The sequence below is a fragment of the Trachymyrmex cornetzi genome, unplaced genomic scaffold, assembly GCF_001594075.2.
Source record: "Trachymyrmex cornetzi isolate Tcor2-1 unplaced genomic scaffold, Tcor1.1 scaffold81, whole genome shotgun sequence".
In the NCBI taxonomy this organism is placed as follows: Eukaryota; Metazoa; Arthropoda; class Insecta; order Hymenoptera; family Formicidae; genus Trachymyrmex; species Trachymyrmex cornetzi.
In genome coordinates this window covers 334962-354232 of record NW_017300147.1, presented here as the reverse complement: position 1 = coordinate 354232, position 19271 = coordinate 334962, and the positions used below count along the sequence as shown (strand labels likewise).

The following is a 19271-nucleotide window of genomic DNA, read 5'->3' as shown; positions in this document are numbered from 1 at the left end:
CGTATAATTAAAATAATCTTACAAATGAGATAGGTTGTATTAATTATTACTTGTGAGATCCATTTTCGCTCTCAACCTTTCAGTCGTTGCTTCTGATCGAACTCTTCCGGTAAAGGATTATCGCTCTTCGCGGCTGGCGAAGAACCAGTTCCGCCGATATCTACGACATGCACACTCATACACGCATTTTCTCTCTTGCTCCCCCCCCCCTCTCTCTTTTCTTCTTCTCTCTTTCGTTCTTTCGTCTCTCGTGCATTTCCCTCGCTCGTTTTCCCGGCAAGTGAGACGTCCGCATAAAGGAGAGTTGCCACGAAGGGTCGCGTGCGTCGTTAGAGACCAGTAACGTATCATCATGCGATTACACCGCGCTAAAAACGTGCCACGTCAACGCGTATTAAACGCACACAGCCGCAAGCGATCGCGCACACCGACGCGAAATCATCTATAAAAACGCCTCGTTCGCCAGCAAATTGATTGCGGCCCCGACGGTCCAGAATTTCGCGCGATCTTCGCCGACCATGCCGGATGATGATGCTCTTCGTCATTGATCGTGCTGGCCGCACCTCGAGAGAGAAAATGTTTCGGTCTTGTTAATCCACATCCACGGAGCGTTTATTAAGTCTTGTCAGTACTTTCCCGTTACAGCTAGTGGGTACTTATCGAAAAAACTATAAATTTAAATAATTAAAGGTCAAAATTATTTCCAGTGACAGAGTCAAGAAGAGCATAACTAAAATGATCAACAGTATTCGCACGTAAATAATTTACTCGTTCAGAACTGACGTGATTGGAAATGATCGAATAACTTCTCTTTATTTTAAACCATTAGTAAAAAATTTCAATTGGCGCAGAATCCAAATTTATATGTTGATTGCATCTTAATAATTTTTAAAGTAAAACAATTTTAAAAACTTGGTAATTTGTGTTGAGAACGTTCGAGTATTTTGTGATAATCCAATGATTTATAAATTATATTAAACAAATAGTAATAGTATAATACAAATATATAATATAAATTTCTGATGTTTTAACAAATACCATATAAGCCTAAAAAATATTTGTTTACATATTAGATGCAAGTATAATATTAATTTGATCGATGTGTCGATAATTAGTGCTCGGAGGATGCTTCTACAGTACGCTTTCAATTTGAATCAACTTAATTATACACGACATAAATCGCTGGTGTTGTAAATCGTTAAACGGCTTATTAGCTATTCAGCCGAGTATTAAAGGCACATTTTAAAAAGCAGCGGAGTCGCGACATTGAAAGTAAAAGAATGGATAGACTACGGCGTAAACAGAGTGGAACGCCCGAGAAAACGGTCGCTAATTGGATCACTATCATTGGAATCGCAAACAAGAATCGTGTTTGAGGAAGTATATGTCATTTATTAAATTGGCGGTCAGAAGTAGTGTGTCATTTATTAAAATGACGTCGCGTCGTTAACGTATTTATTGCGTTTAATAATAAAAGATCTAATAAGCAAGGGCGTTATATATGTTAGGCTAAATATTACGAAATCATTGTTTTATTAAATGAATTATCTTAATAAAGTATAGGTGATTTTTATACCGATTTAAAATTTTATAATATTTTAACTGTTTTACAGATCTGACGTAAAAAAAAACTATTTCTTTAACAGCATTTAAAGCTTAAAAAAAGTTAAATTTGCACTGTGGAGTAAAGTGTTTTAATTATATGACGGTGTTCCTTAAATAATAACGTTTGAATTGAGTTTGATTTATTTTAATGACAGACTACAAGATTTCTCAAGAAATCAATTGCTGTTCTTGCTAAATACAGTTATTGAACTTTACGTATTGAACTTTTTTATTAATAGCTTTTTATTACTTAGTTTTTACATGAAATATGTAGAGAAAGAGATAAGCTAATTTAGCGTAACAATAACAACGCGGATCAAAATGCTTCATGAATTATATAGATTTTAAGGATACAAGAATTATATTAACATAAGAAGCTGTATAAAAAAAAGAATAATATAAAATGTAATAAAGTCCAGATTGAAAGAATCTTAAGAGAACAGAGAAAGAGAACACTCTCGAGGTTTCGATATCTGACCTAAATTCAAAACACGATTGACATTATTCCGAAATACAGAAAAATACGGCAACAGCATGGAATATTTTTATCGTGATTGGATATGCATTCGGTAAACAGACGTTTCAGATTTTGTTTGCATTCTTATGAGGAAATAAAGTAAAAAATTTTTTTTTTATTAAAAAGAAGAGTTTACACGAGAACAAGACTGACAGTTTTAAGTGATCTCAAGTTTTAAATTAAGTTACATACTTTTATAATAATAATATACGACAATAATATAAGACGTTCAAATAATTGATAATCTCTATCAAACTTTTTCTTATTGAAAAATCGTCTCTAAAATTTAGAGTAAAATATAAATTTATAAATACAATAATACAAGTGATACAAATATAATTTGTTAAGAAATTTGTCAAAAGTAAAGTTATGAAGGTCCATATGTACGGTATGTACATGACTTTTATAAAATCATTTTTCGAATTCAATACACGGGTAATTTTGTCTAGTCTCCCGTTGCTATAGCCACGAAATGTTAGATAGCGTAATCATAAGTTAGACGATAACCTCCGATAGAATTAATTTGCGTAGCTTGACTTTTTATCGTGCAACGAACGTTGCGAATTGACCTCGGCGAAATCACGTGGATATAACTCGCGCACACGTTTTCTCTCCTTCTTGACGTTCGCACAATTCGGTCGAAAATGTATTTACGCGGTTGCACTCGAGGCCGTCTGTACTGCCTGTAGTCTCGAGCGGCCAGGCACGAGAGTTATTATCGGGCGCGGTTATCAAAGTTGATAGATGATAGCGGGCGGCGGCGCGCTAAATAATTTATGAGGGAACGAGTTAAACAATTTTCACGTCCGGTTTGATCGGCGGATCGCGTCGTCTTAATCTATTTTCGTTGCGTTCGCCTCGCAGCAGAATTGTGCATTTCCTCCTTAACGAGGGAAGCGGCTGTCTCTCGGCGTAATGCACTCGGCGCATAATGAACCTGACACGATGATAATGAGTCGACTAATTTCATGATATGAGCGAGACGCGCTTCGGCTCGGCGATGGATCTTCTGCTCATGATCGGGAGAGAATTTTTACATAATTACATCTTTCCTCCTTTGCATAATTATACAACTTGACGCAATGAGAAACGTCCGAAATTATACATACATCTCTCCTGTCATCCGGTTTTGTAAACAGAAATGAATCAAGTTTTAAAAAACACACATCGAAATACATTTTGTCGCTCCGTATATAATTTACCTCTTGTCTCGTAACGTCGAAATTGTGCGTGTACTTCAAATCGCATTTAATTGGGATTATTAATTACTGCCGCTTCATTCCATTATGAAATTTGGTGCAAGTGAGCGCGGCGATTGGCCCGGCATTGATACGATAAAGGTATTATCGTTCGTGACGATCCCTCAACCTGCCATTGCACCAGAGCGCTTATTATGGATTATAGATTATCAATAATGAGCGAGATCCATCGCGGAGCGGACGAGATGGCCCGCGAATAAATAGCATCTAATTACGCTGATTAATGCCCAACCCCCGCGATTTTTCATCGGCCTCGGCCACTTCAACGACAATCTCGAACCGATTCGCAAACAGTGCCTACCTACCATCGGTCAATCTTAATTGACAAGCTTTTTGAAATAAACGTTGATCGAAATAAAACGCGACATCAATGACTTTTATCTCTCGATCCTGCATTTTATATGTTGACACTTTTAGCCCTTCAGTCGGCCTTTTACTTTAGTCCGCAATATCCGCGTGTCTTTATCGCGCAAAAATGTCGTTCTGCAATTCATAATAAATAACGATTTAATTTCTATATGTGACAAATGGTTTTGCTAAAATATAAAAATTTAGCTAGACACAGATTATATTGGACAATCAAACTGATTGCTAAAATGTCAAAATTGTGTGCAGTATTAGGCTTTTTTATTTCCGTACTGAACTGCTTTTTTTGAATTCCCAAATTATGGAACGTATTCATTTCTGTTTTAAAAACATTCGTAGGAGTTCCAGAAGATTTATATCACAACTTTTATGTCACAACATAGACACACATCGATTCCGAGCTCTTATTCACAAAAGAGAATTTTTTTATAGTCTATAAAGGTTTAAACGAAATCGAAATATTTTTTAGACATTTTGGTTTCATTTGATTAAAACACAGTTGAGAAACTCAATACGCCTTTTTTTCTATCCTGGTTTTTTATTTACGAGAACTAGAACATCACTGCGTCCATCTGGCGGCTACGCCGCATATTACTTGCGAATATGCGATTCTTTTCGAATCTATTACGAATAGAAAAAAAGACTTCTTTCGAAGTAACTTTGATGTCATCCTAGGAAGCCAAAAGATATACTTCCACGATATCCTTTTTGAATTACCGGAAAGAAATTCTTTTTGAGTTAATAACGATCATCTGTATTATTTGGAAAGCCTGAAGTAAAATTTGACACTATAAAAATGTATTTTTTTTTATTGCAACTGTAAATATCCCGTTTGATTTTATATTTATTTAGAAACCATATGAAACGTTTAGTAAAAATACGTGTACAAATATGAAATATTTTACACCGCGAACATAGTCAATATCGAAATTCTGCAATCGCGGAGTTGAAGATTCCCCCACGAAGCGAGATCCTTCGTACTGCAATTGAGCATTTATTTCCATCTCCGTTTTACTCCATATGAGATTAAGATAACCCGTGGGTGGAAGGAGGATTGCTGGCATCGCCTAGTCAATCATAATTCCCGATCTTTTATTCAATTCCGGCCATTAGCATGCATACACGCGGCATGGAACCGCCGATCCTCATCGGAGATATCGCCATCGGGGGATAGCGGATTGTCCTCGTAAAATCACTGGAATTCCATGTTTATTCAATACGCCGGGACGCCGAGATGCCTCGGAGTATGCCAGCGTGCTGCTTATCTCGCGCGTGCCCGGATAGGATGAGAAAGCGATTTTTGGTACGGGTCTCCGTCGTGAATCGCGCGTGGTTATTGCTCCTTGGACGTCTCATCTGGAACCGACGCCATTTTAATCAATACCAAGGGGATTTTGCGCAATATCGGTGGTATCGTCGAATCGTTCTTCTCTGGTTAAATGATGATGAGTTAAACACAACCTTTTTCAATTAACATTTTAATAACTGCTTTGCGTTACATGCAGTTTTTTTTCTCATATTTTATATATTATACATTGATTTTTTTTAAATCATTTTTTTAACTTTAATTATATTTGATCTGTTCGATTAATTTTTTTTCCAACTTTGCATATATTTTTATGTTTGTGTAACTTGTTTCCTTTTTTTCCGTAGCTTACGTGTTTAAGGCCACTTTGTAAGAACGCGATTCACTCGACGCCCGGCGAGATGTTTACCTTGCGCCGCGATTACAAATGGCGCGAAATTAAGATAAATTCGCGATCGTCCGCCATCGACGTCGTCCACCATTTTCGTGTCGCACGAACATAATAATTCCCGTCGAAAGTATACAGTACTTAATTCGATATCGATATCGATCACGCGCGAGATAGGCTGCCGCAAATTATAACGTTCTGCTGGCTGCCCGGATGCAGCGATCCGCCGATCGTTCGCCAAACTCGAACCTTTTGAGAAAAAGGTAAATTATTACTCGCATGATCATAGCTCTCTTGCAATAATTAACAATAACGAGCGATAACAAAGCAGCCTTTCGCTGTTCTTATGTGGAATAAAATAAATTGAGTTTTAAGGCTATCAAATCGACAGTTCGTGACACTCGGCAGTGTTAAGAGTGTCGAGTGAGATTTGCAGAATTTGCAGATTTTTATAGCGATTGTTAACATGATTGAGAGATTAAACTCTCGAGCCGCGAGTATTAAATCCGCCAAATCGACCGTCTCTCTCAAAAGTTCCTTCTCTTTATCTGTAAAATCTACCCCGGCGCGGCGCGGCGATGTGTGCTCACCGAGAGAGCGACTCTGGAATTACGTAGGTACAAACTCGCGTTAAGAATTGTTACGTTGTTAGATTATGTCTAACAATGATGATTGCCGCTATAATCTCTCGTTGTTACTCGCGTCACGCTCGGCTTGACACCACCACGAACAAAAGGACCGGTACGGCTTGCCAAGTGTGCGTGCGCGCGAATTCATCGATTTACATCGGCAAAGTGGCGAGCACGAAAGCGAGTGCCGCGACCGCGCCGGTGCAGCTGCTCGATCGGAGGAGAAGATTGAAGAGGAGTGCACACTTTACTACATGGTTAACTTCATTATCGGAACGCGCGCGTCGGCCGTTACAACTACGGGCCGCATTATTGCTCGGCGGTTAGCGTAACTACTGCATTTGTTTTCGCTGCGAGACATGCACTTACACTATCCCGCCGCGCAGCAACAATAGCGCGCGCCGATTAAGTAATTGCGGGTGTTCAAGCCTATGTCGCCGTTATCGTTTACTCTCTCGGCTCTTCTGTTCCTAGGCGCGCAGCGCAGCGCAGCGCAGCGCAGCGCACCGGACCTTTAGATCCCTAATCTCCGAGGCATCGAATCCCGGGGACCTCTGTTCGTTCAACCTCTTTCTCGGGTCATTACAGTTTCGTTCTTCAGCAGTTTCACAGCATCAAACTTCTTGACTCCTCGGGATACTCCTTGGAGAGTGACTTGAATGCTTCAAGTCCGAAAACTTCAATGTTGATTTATGAAGCTGGAAATTCCTGGATAGCTAACATCCCAGAGACTGCATCGAGTCATCTGAAAAAAATGACTATATTTTTCTAAAGATAATTTTTATAAAAGATAAATCTTTTAGTGAGAAAATGTAGTAGACAAAAAGATTACTAATAGACGATAGATTTTGTTGCTAGTAATCTTAAAGCCTTGTCCATATAATGATTAATTTTGGACATATTTTAGTCGTCTCTAAGATTTTTTACTTTTAACTGTCTTGATAGAAGTCAGAAAGGTAGAGTGATAGAAGTCTCGCGGGATACCCTGTATACATATATATGTACATTATATGTAAGATATCTATACACATAGCCTGTACATAATTATATTTAAGATATTAGTACGCAGCCCCACCACGAGATGGGCGCGCTTCTCGTAAGAAAAAAACGTTCAGGAATCCTATAAGAAAGCGTATGCAAATCGAATTGGCGAATTTTCTTTTGAAGATTTCCATACATTTTCGGAGTGTGCTTCTTGAATCTCTAAATGTATTTAATCACATTTTATAACGTGTGTATTTTAGAATGCGATGCTAACTACATATAATAATATCTTGGCAATAAAACTGGATTAATTATTCGTTTTCAATTTTCATATCACTATGTATAATTATATATACTCGTATATAATTATATATGGACATATTTCATATATAGTTCTGTATAATTATGTATAATCGTTTGTAGGTATATAATTATTATATTTGATTTAAAGCTATATTATTTTTATACCAAGTAACATAATTATATAATAATATAATTGTTTTACCTATTGTGTAAATATGTGTATTTATATAGGAACTCTATGTTTTTTTGGGTTGGCTTATCTTTTTCTGAATACATGTTTTTCTTTTCAGGTTGCGACGGAGAATCAGATGAGGGCGGCAACAAGAGACGAAGAAGCAGGACTAACTTCAACAGTTGGCAGTTGGAAGAATTGGAGCGGGCCTTCCTGTCGAGTCATTATCCTGATGTCTTTATGCGAGAAGCACTGGCTGTGAGACTCGAACTAAAAGAGAGCCGCGTGGCAGTAAGTTTCTTTTTTCAGTCTCTTTTACTTATTTTGTCGTACACATCGCCGTTTCTTCAATCGTATGTAAAAGAAATCAAAATAAGGAAGCTGACGTTAGGAGCCTTTGATTCATAAATAAATGAAAAGTATATATAGATATAAGTTAATTAAAAAATCTTAAACATTTCGATTAATCACTACGTTTCAACACATTCTAGATCGATGCGACTAATTTTATTCAATTCAACCGATTTACTTCGAAATGGAGTGTGAACCTTTAATCAACTTAGGTAGATTAAACTTTAACAAGATTTCCAGTTTAGTTATAAAAGTGCTTAATATATTGTATTTATGTATACGGATGAGAAATAAAATTTCAAAATAATGTCGAATAATAATGTAATTCGAATATGTGATGCAAAAAGAAGATAAGAACGGAGGAGGTTAAGGAGGTAAGTAAAATGAAGAGATGCATCGGTGTCGAAGAAGGGAACGGATGTATGCGCTATTTGCGGGGTCTAACACGCGTGTCTAAGCGAATAAATATAAATATCCGCTTGAAAGACCTAAGGGTAACCGTATGTCCGACCGACCGTGAAATTGGGAGTTCACTCTTCGCGGTCCTGTCGAAGGATTCGGCTGGACTGTATTCGACGAACGCAGGCGTGAACTGTCTGAATACCGGAAGAAGGCCGGCCACATCGAAAAGATTTAATGCCATTTCGCGGAGCCTTAATGACATGTGTCTACACATTGCGATTATAGATTCTTATAAAAGATCTGTGATAAGATCTTGTTTTATACGTTATCCACTTTTACGCTCGATATTCTATGTTATTATACCAAGATTTTATTTCCGTGAAAAATTAATCGTGCGTTTAGAATTTGTTAATTTGTTAGTGTTGCATATTTATAATCAAAATGTGCTTTTTTATATTAAATACTATAAAGACTATTTTAAACGATATATTTCGTGTTATATTTCTGGGTAGAATTATGTTTGTTTCATACGTTGCGTACTTTTACATATCGCTATCTAATTTAAAGAATAACACAACTCAAGAAACGTGAGTTTTGTGTTATTATCATCATGAATGAGTTAGGTGATTATTATCCTATCAATCCTCTAGAGTGTATTAACTTAATGTTATAAAAAAATCGTTAAAGTCATTAAATATGATAGTTTGAAAAGATCGTAATTCAAAAAGACTGATAACAAAGGTGATTTAAAAATTATATATTAAAATTCTCGCAGTTAAAAAAGATGGTCTTTTAAATATTGTGAGATGAAATGACAAAAAATGACATTTGTGATCATGTCAAGAATACATTCTTTTTGCCGATATTATTTGATTAGTCAATAAGTCAAGTGGAAAAATAGTTTTTTCTTATTTCTAGAAAGCTTATTTTTTTTTAGTTGTGCCACTTTTGAAATAAATGTACGATACTACGTGTATTAATTAATTTATGTATACTCTGATTGTTTTCTGTGTTATGTGGTACATAAATTTATAAATAGAGCTTTATCTCGAATTCCGACAGGAATGATAAATCTTCGGAAGTGGATTTAAGTTCTTGGAAATATAAACCTTAAGCATTTGTTATTTGGTATAAATAATTGAAAAATTAAAAAGAAGGAAATTTGGCGAATTTACTCTTACGAAAACATTGAAGAACAATGTCGTCTCTGAAAAAAATCACGTCATACAGTTGGATGACGAAATCGTGTAATTAAACATGTAAATCACGTAACGGATTATTCCAAATCAGTATGTGATTTTAAAATTACGTATTTTGCAAAGTTACATGATGATAATACATTCTTTCTTTTTCTATTTCTGTCATTCAATTCTTTAAAATTCGTTAACTATAATATCACATGATGGAAATTATTTGTAATATCATGTGACTTTTCAAATTATATCATTAAAAAAAATCACGTATTGATTTGGAACAATCTGTTACCTGATTTACACGTTTTAATTACACGATTTCATCATGAAATGTTGTGACCTGATTTTTTTCAGCAGGGATCCTATCGACGCTGATGTTATTTAAATGGACAATCGCTGAACGGATAAATTCGCGTCGATTTTGTACCCTTGAGTAGATCTCCGAAGGTAACGGACCAGATGGACTAACTACCCCCTCGAGACGGAGCTGGTAGGCCAAAGGCCGAACCGAGGCCAGAACCAACCCCTGGTTGTCTGTCGACCCTCGAAAATCTGATCCCGAAGTCATTTTAAATTCGTGTCTATCGCCTCGTCGATCTTTGATAGTCGCCGTACACTGAATAAATCTGCGTGAATATGCCGTGAGTCGGACCAAATTCGAAGCGGTTCAAGGTTTGAGATTAATGTTCTAATGTGTGCGTCGGAGCAAAAAGTGGCAAACAGTATACGTAAGAACGTAAAAGTTCTTCTTCACGACTTTCGTTCTACTTCTGCCTTTCGTTCTACTGCTTCTCTCTATACCTATATTTTATCTCATTATTCATAAATCTTAGATTTTTTCCATTCTTTTGTTATGACTTCTTATTTAGTTTTCATTTCTCTGGTCAGGTTTTGTAGTAGTCGTATATTGCCAATAAAATCTACTAATTAATGGATTCTCAGAATTCAAACAATGAATTATAACTATGGCAAGTGAGAGTAAATAGATATCGCGGTAATCAGTGTGCTGTGATTAAAAATATAAAGTATTTAAAATTTATTATTACACGTATGACGCAAAAATCGATCGGACGTGTTTCGGTTCATTTTCAGCCATCATCAGCCATATCATACTAACAAAAAAGAAATCGTTTAAACACTCATACTCAAATTAGAATAAATTTTTTAAATCTAATTAACGTCTCTTCTAAATCCGTGTTTGAATGGTGCGACTGTTTATTATGATTCTGAATTAGTTTCGAACTAGTGCAATGAGTTAAAGTGAGACAGGTATAATGAAACAAACTATATTTGTCTCACTTTAATTTATTACACCAGTGTACACCAGTTCAGAATTTGGAGTGGGAAAAGAACAAACCTTATGTATTACAGTTCTTAGACTGAATGAACGTATCAACATGCGATCGAAAATAAACACATGAAAAAAAATCGATTATTTTTGGCTCGTATGTCACCTGATGCGTGGTCTACAATGGCAGTAGCAGTAGTGGATGAGACTGTAAGAGTAAGAAACTGACCAATTACAGTCGATTATTCTTCTCACATTCGACTGTGATTAGTCAATTTCTTACTCTGACAGTCTCGTTCACTACTGCTACTGCCATTATACATAGATCGCGCATGAGGTTAAAAAGTTTGCCTGATATAAAAGTTTCACAGTTCATATGAGTAGTACTCAGCAGACCTAGAATTATTTGAACATACGATATTGAGTTTGTAAAACTAAGATTGAAAGCCTCAGAAAACAATTTATAATATTAGCTTGAATGTAATTCACGTAAATACACGTATATACTTAGCAAAGATTTAAAATGGTAAACAGAGCTGTAATTGTGTCTTCAGTGAGTGTTTGATTTTGAAAGAGACGGCGCGGTAATATGTTCGATAGGGACAGATGTACGCATTTGAGTGAGACAGAACGATAATGTAAAAAAATTAAATTTAGTGTTAAAAAGTCTGTATTGATTAAGTTCGGTTGTCGCTCCAGCATCTCCTTAACATATCATGAATGTTAATTTAATGAAAGAATATGCTGTAATAGTTTGCTTACAAACTGTGTCAGTGTTAGTTACATACTTTGTGTTAATTTTTTGCACATATAATATTTGATTATTTGCTAACATATTCATCTTGTATTAAATTAACACAAAATTGGAGTCGACCGTTTAGAAGTAGGTTTAAAATGTGTTAAATTTAACACAAATTGCGTAAAGTCTCAAGTTGTATAACGCATTCAAATTATTATAATTATTAATAGTTTTCTCGATGAAATATATTTGCGAGAGTGTTCATAGATTTGAGTGCGGATCGATAAAGCTTGATCGATTGTCGATCGCGTTTATCTAGTTGTTGCGATATTCTGGAGGAGATGCGTCTGCAGTGGGACATACGTTCACGGGGGTTATCGTACACAGTGATCGATGTTATCTAATCTGAGAGTTATTCCCTGTCGTGGGGAAGCACCATCGAAAGGACGCACCGGCTGTGTGACATCATGTCACATTGTGTCACCGCTCGGCCGGGTTATCGTCTCCGTCATCCTGCCGCTCCAGCAAAATCTGATCCGATCCCTCGTCCATGATCGAAGGAGAGATCCGAGAAGCACTCCGGGATCAATATTTCCCGACGCGGGCGCGGGTATTACGAACGATCTCGCGTTATCGCGGCGTGGTCCCCGTTTCGCGTTTATTACGCGCGCGAAATTCGTATGCGCGAGTCGCAGACCGGTCGTAAATAACATCGGGGACACCATGCGTTTTGATTTATCGTGAAAGAGCTCGTGAGCGCGACAATCGCTATTATCAAGGCGCTATTTGCATCCGACGACGAGCCACGGCTGAAACGGCTGAAACGGCGAGCTTGTAAAATGTTGAACCGATCGCATCTGCCATAGGTGTATCCAGAGGGAGAGTTTAAGGGATTCGAACTTTCTCGAAATTTTTTTATTCACTTTTTAATTTTTAATTATAAGAAATATAACTTTACTTTTGATTCTCCTTATAGACATATTTGACATTGAAAGAAAATGATTAATTATCTATTGTGAGAAAGGCATTGTTATTCCAGTACTTATAATATTCAAAATAAATAATTTCTAGTATTAAATTAGCCAATATTAAATTGGATTTCTGTAAAAGTCTTCTTTATCTTATTTATTATTCCTCCTTTTCTTTTTATTTAATTTTAGTTTATCGCCACTACGTTACCTCTCTACAGAAGATCTGTGAGTTTACTACCTCTATATGGGAGTGTGAATCTGCACACTGTACAGCACATAGGACAATTTTGCAAACGGTCGATATGTAATATATATAAAAATAAATATATTAGTGAAAATAGACTCTTTGAATTAAAAAATAATAGGAATAAATTGGGTAACTGATTGTGAGAGTCAAACGCGATAATTGGAGCACAACTTGTTTATTTTATATATTTTTCTTAATAATAAGACAGTGTATCAAATGTTTCAGCGTCATTCCGAGCCATCTTCAGTGAATAAATGTAAGAATTGTTTCTCAACCTCCAAATGGTGAAGAAATGAGTGTATCGCTCACGCTGGTTGCCAAATTAAATGGCCTAGATTCTACTATGAGGCAATATGTTTATATGAACTTTTTTTTCATGTTTAGTATTGGGAACTTAAGTTCCCGAAGTTTGTTACCTTATTTTAGTTATATTCTGTATTGCAAAATAGGGATATACATCTAGATCAACAAAGCGTGATAATTTCCATATAAAAAAATGCCAACATAAAAGTTTTGAGGGGTGACTATAGTTATCCTTAGTACACAATAAACTCGCTCGGTGACTATAGTCTCTTAAATATGTAGCGAGTGTTCAGCGTTTAGATAACTATTTACAGTTATCGTTAATAACGAAAGAAATAATAATACTTGGCAATGTTTTTCATAAAGGAGGCCTTTCTATGTCTTTTCTGAATTTAAAAAAATTTCTTTTCATAGGAAAATTATCATGAATTTGTATATTTTGTATGTAATAATGATAATATCTACTTTCGAAAGATCAGTATCTTTTAAGTTTATATGAATTTAGTAATTTTTATATAAGCTGGATAAAATGGGAAATTTTCTTTTCATTTTATAAGTTTGTTACGTGCCAAAAAGAAATTTGAGAAAATTTTAGATTTTTTGATATAAAAGCTTAAAATTTTCTCTATAAAATAGGTTTTTTTTAAAATATTCCTAAGATTTTTCGTTACTAATAGTGAGTTATTACGGAATAAATAAAAGAAGCATTTTGACTTTTATTGTTTATAATTCCATTAAAAATAATCGTACTGTAATTAAAAAATAGAGTCTTAAAGTTTTGTTCTATCGAATGGTATAATTGTCAAATTTTTTTAAAGACATAAATGTATACATGAAATGAATGAACTTTTTTGTGCTAACATCATTTTTTTCCATTCAAGATCAGGAATGAGAAGAAGATATTGTAAGCTTGAAAAAAGTATTTGAAAAACATTTCATTAACGTAAAGATTCCTATTTATGTAATACAACAGAATTGATAAGAACTCCCCTCGAAGAAAGTTCTGGATACGCCCATCATATCTGCTAACCGTGACGCGATTATTCTACGATTTTATATGTATATTACGAGTTATTGTTCATAGATTGTTATTATTTGCGATAGTAGCGGGCCTTGGTTTACAAAATCGTTATTTTTTTAATAGACAGAGAGAGAGAGAGAGAGAGAGAGAGAGAGAGAGAGAGAGAGAGAATGCAATTAATTAGAGAATATTTGAAACAATGCGATACAATTATTTGGCTTCCTTCTGGACACATTTACTTGTTGCATTTTTCTAACTCATTTTGTATAAAGTATCGACCGATTAAGTGCTTCCCATTGTGATAAGAACAAGAAGTCCATAAGGCGAAGGGTTAATTACAGTATACAACAATTTAATCGGTCAAATGACAGCGCTTTATCGGCGTGACGCGGAAAACATCGTTTATTAATTGACGGAAACATAATTACATTAGAATGCATTATCTTTCCCGACAAACTCCATATAAACGATTATGGTTATCGACGACGACGTCGTTTCTTCGAGTTTTTGCTGCCATAAAGATACGCTTTATGCATGTCAAGCCAGTTGTGTGCTTACAATGTAAGTATCTCCTCAGCGATGCTCACATGCCGCTGCACAAGGGAAGAAAAACTGTGTTATATAGTCCGACGGAACATGAGATCAGTCTCTCTTAAGATAGAAATAGCTTGTTAAATCGCTATCGGTCGTTGATAATTCCTGACGAATAGCCGCACTAATGTTCGACTCGTATTTCCCATGCACGTATCGTGTTAATGTAATGTGTTACAGCTGTGTGCCTGATTCTGAACTGACATCATTGTGACAAGCAGGACGCTTTGTGAAGTTTGCGGTTAAGTATTTGGAGCTACGGTAGCGATATTCCTCGACGAATTCAGGAACGATTTTTTCTATCAGCGGAAAATTTATTGAACGCCATTTCCATCTACAATTTTGGAATTTTCAATATTGAATCTGTTTTTGAAACAAACGTTTTTTGCTTTTAATTGTGTTTCCAAAATAAAATCTATGGTATTCTTTTTTATTAGATTTTTCTCTTCTAATTGGAAGTAAAGTTACGATAGTCTAATAAAAAAATTTCTTTAATACGCGATGGTATCATGGATTACCGTTTTTCTGCAGATTATGGTATTAAATAATGAAATAAGTAATGAAAATTAGGGCTGCCAGGTTGGAGTTATCGACATAAAATGCAACGGCACCCAGATATTATCGGACTGAAAATTACTTTATTAGCTGTAGTAGGAATTTAACCCTGTAAGAATCGTGCGGCTGAGCTATGTTGGCTGTCGATTAGGTGTATGCACCAAAGATCCTTTACGTTGATTTTTAGGGATATTAAAAAAAAGTGTTAATTGTTTAGAATAAATATATTTATATAATAACAATTAAATTTTATTTTATTTGTACATGTATAGGGTGAGTCATAGTAATGTTTTAAAAGACTTTATAAGAGTATTCCTGGATAAAAAGGAAGAACAAATATTCCTATGAACATTAGGTCGTAAATCCTTTGTTGTCGAAACAATAGACACAAATAGTATGGATACTTATGACCCACCTTATCATATCTTTCAAAACAAGTAAATAATAAAACATAAATATTTACAAAATAATTTGAAGAATGTGATTTTAGCTTAATACATCTCGAATACAGAGATCGACAACACGTAGGTCAGATTTCTAAATATTATTTATTTTTCTGAGGTTAAACACGCAGCAGAGCTCGCGCTGAAAATCGTAAAGCTAGAAAATTAAATAGCGTAAGCGCGTGCGATGGATTCTAAATAGACCCGTCGAAGTAATCGAATTAATTACGATCGCCTGAAGTTTAATCGCGAATAACGAGGACTCGCGGATAGCGACGGGGAGTAGAGACAAACGAGCGCTTTGGGCTCGTTCGGGGGTTCGTAAAGTATCCCGGAGCCGAAGAAAGTTTCGTAAAGCTACGTGACGCGAGAAAGGTGTTTCAGGGAGCCGCGAGGGGATCTATTGATCTTCGGCTCGCGTGAGTTCAGCGCCGCTCGCCGGCCGGGCGGTACAACTAATGTCTTCATCTTTCCCCTCGCAGTCACCCCCTCTGCCGCCCCGAGAGAGAGAGAGAGAGAGAGAGAGGGAGGGAGAGTGAGCCCCTCGCTACCCTTCGGTCGCGTCGTGGCTCACGCTAGCCCTAAATCGTCGTTCATGCCACGAGCGTTCACGCGAGCAAAGGGTTGTCGTCCTCAATGAATCAGGACACCCGAGAGGGTCGTTGGTCCTTCGTTCTGAGACAGGAGCCTTCCTGTAATTTCGGAACTTAATGCATCCGCCCTTCGTGTCGCTTCTGATAGTGCCTTGGCGAAGGCGGTGCTGTGATTTAAGCAGCTCGCAGAGAAATTTCGCGTGGAGGGCGATGGAAGGAAAGATCCGGAGGGGAAGGAATCCGCAAATTTACGCGACGCCGCAAACGCCCGTTACAATTCAAGACCTGCGGGGAACAACGCTTAGCTTTCATCGGTGTCAATTGGCGCGAACTTGTGGCCGATTTAATCTTCTTTCAGTAGAAGCAGATAGGCAATGAGTGGAATCGTGGTCAAAACTGACCAACGTTGGCAAGATTAGATAAAGCTCGTCCCTCGAGTCCACTTTCCTCATAAAGAGACTTAATTTTTAATACACACAGTTATTGACACGTTATAAATATGAACTGAATATTGCAATCTTGGTTGGGATAGTACTTTTCACATAAATTGTTTATAATATTTTAGGATTTACTTGATATCATTATTATTATTATAATGATAGTAAGTACCCTAATCATTAAATTGATAATCAATTTAATTATTATTTCAGCTTCAGTTTATGATTGCATTTCAAATTTAACTGATAGTAATCAATGTGCGGTTTAAATAACTGGAAGATGTGTGTATGTTATATTTGCACGTAAATATTATTAGGCTCCAAGATCTAGTCTCGACTGTATTTGGCTTTCTTTATTTATTTGAATTGTTTTAACTCTAGTTGACCATTGCCATTGCAGGTGTGGTTTCAAAATCGAAGGGCAAAGTGGCGGAAGAAGGAACATACGAAGAAGGGCCCCGGTAGGCCGGCGCATAATGCTCATCCGCAAAGTTGCAGTGGCGAACCAATCCCACCCGAGGAACTAAGACGGAAAGAGCGTGAAAGGCGACAGAAGAAGTTGCTGAAAGCTCTCGAGAGACAACAGCGGAAGCTCGCTGCTAAAGTAAGCCCCAAACTTAAATATCCTCTCTCAATTAAAAAAATTTCAAAGTACTTATGTTACCGTATATTGATACCTTCTCATGAACGCATTAATTTTTTTTTAGAAAAAAAGAATTTTTGACTTTGCTTACTAAAATAATTATACTTTATGGTTACCGAAACTACATATATACTTTTTAAGGGGGAGCTGGAACGACGATAACGGCTTTATATATATATATATTATATATATAGATTAGGAAATTTTTTTACAAAATAAAAATACGCGTAAATAGAAAGTCCGAATATGTCGATTTTACAAGAAAATCGCATAAAAAATGAAAAAATCCACTTTTGGCTCGTATTCTAGAAAGCACAGTTATTTGAAAGATGACTAAAAGATAACTAAATATATCTTTTGAGAGAATATGAGGTCGATAGACCTCATATTCTTACACAACATGTAATTTTACAGTAAAAGTGATTATGCATTACACATACATCTTAGAAACGCCTTTACTTTCTGCAACGTAAACATTTATCGTTTCTGTACGTATAACAGCTTTATTTCTAAATGCCGCGATTGTATCTACGCAAGTTATATAATTAAACAGTAGTTTTGTAATACGGGTTCCTTCATTTTCTTAACTTCAGGGCATAACAGTGGATTTATCGACATTGCGTGCCGAGTGGGAGTCTCGTAGCGAGGCGGCATCGGGTCGCAGTTCTGCGAGCGGTCCTCTGAGCAATTCGTTCGGCCAACTGGGTCTGAGCAATGACAGTAACAACATATCCGCGTCCGGTAACGACGCTAACGAAGAGATCGACGTGGTCGGCGGATTGGACTCCTGTAGCGAGAGTGACAGCGAGCGGGTGGACTCGGCGGCCGACGGGTCCGTGGACGGCGAATGTTTCCCGGCGCTCAACAACATTAACGCGAGCGAGATCAGCGAGCCCCGGAAGAACCCTCCGCAGAATCCGCCGCTGGAGCACCTGAACCACCAACCCGGTATCCACCACTGGGGCTTAAGCTTGCTGGAACGACGACGCGAGCTGGTGGGAATCGGAGCTGGTCGTCCACCGACCGGTAATGGCGCTAGGAATCTAATCAGGCAGGTCGCTAGCGAGGAGGAAGTCCAAAGCGGCAGCATCGATCTCTCGGTAAAGGGTAGGGAGGAGAGGAAGAGGCTGAATCCATTCTCCATCGACAGTCTGCTGGGGAACAATCGGACTAGTGCGGCATCGGATCGCAGGCCGGCGACGCCGACGTCGCCGACGTCTCCCGTTTCATCGGCTTGCACATCGCCATCTACGACGTAGTGAATAGGAGCGTGGAGAGATGCCGAGGTGCGTCGGATTAAAAATTGACGAGCAGAAGAACGCGATCAAAGAGATGGGGTAACTCCTCGTCGAGATTACCACCAGTGACGGTGAAGTGACCATGTCGGATGAATGAAGACTGAAGCGTGCAAAGCGTGCAAAGCGGAACTGGTACTCCCGGTCATGAAATTGCGTGGAAGAACCAGCTACGGTAACATCCCCGTTTCTACCAGAGTTCGCTTTGATTGAAATCGCTAGGTTTATGAATAATCCTCGCGTACTTGTAGACATTCTCACGTCCATCGATGAACGCGCGTCTAGATTCTTCATATCCTGAGATCTTTGAGAGTATGCATATGAATTTGAAGTCGAAGGTAATCGAAGGAAGGAAGAAAAAATTCAAGTATAGGCAAATTGAGTATTAAAGGGATGGAAAAATTCTCAAGTTACAGTCGATCACAAGTACGTGTAAGATCGCAATAAATTACGCATATAATTCTCTTTGGATCTGGAAGGATTTTAGGATCTAAATTTCGCGCTATCGGTACGGACCGGCAAGACTTATATCAGTTTGACATATCGAATGCATGCGTGATCGTTGTAGATCGAGTGCGTTTGATTTTGTCCATTGTGTCTCCTTTCAAAGAACAAATGGAAAAATGTGCAATAAACGCGGGCTTTGGTCGCTCACTAGGCGGCTTGTCCG

The 19271-nt window shown here is 37.2% G+C and overlaps 1 protein-coding gene across 1 annotated transcript in view; it reads left to right on the top strand.

Annotated features, from left to right (window-relative positions):
- The window catches only part of LOC108768576 (uncharacterized), a 40891-nt gene extending 21849 nt beyond the window's left edge, over positions 1-19042 (top strand). Inside the window, exons 2-4 of the mRNA XM_018519044.1 lie at positions 7648-7820; positions 17064-17267; positions 17900-19042. Of these exons, the coding sequence (XP_018374546.1) occupies positions 7648-7820; positions 17064-17267; positions 17900-18565 (1043 nt within the window). The 3' untranslated portion in view covers positions 18566-19042. The remainder of the gene's footprint in view (positions 1-7647; positions 7821-17063; positions 17268-17899) is intronic.
- Positions 19043-19271: the final 229 nt, after the last annotated feature.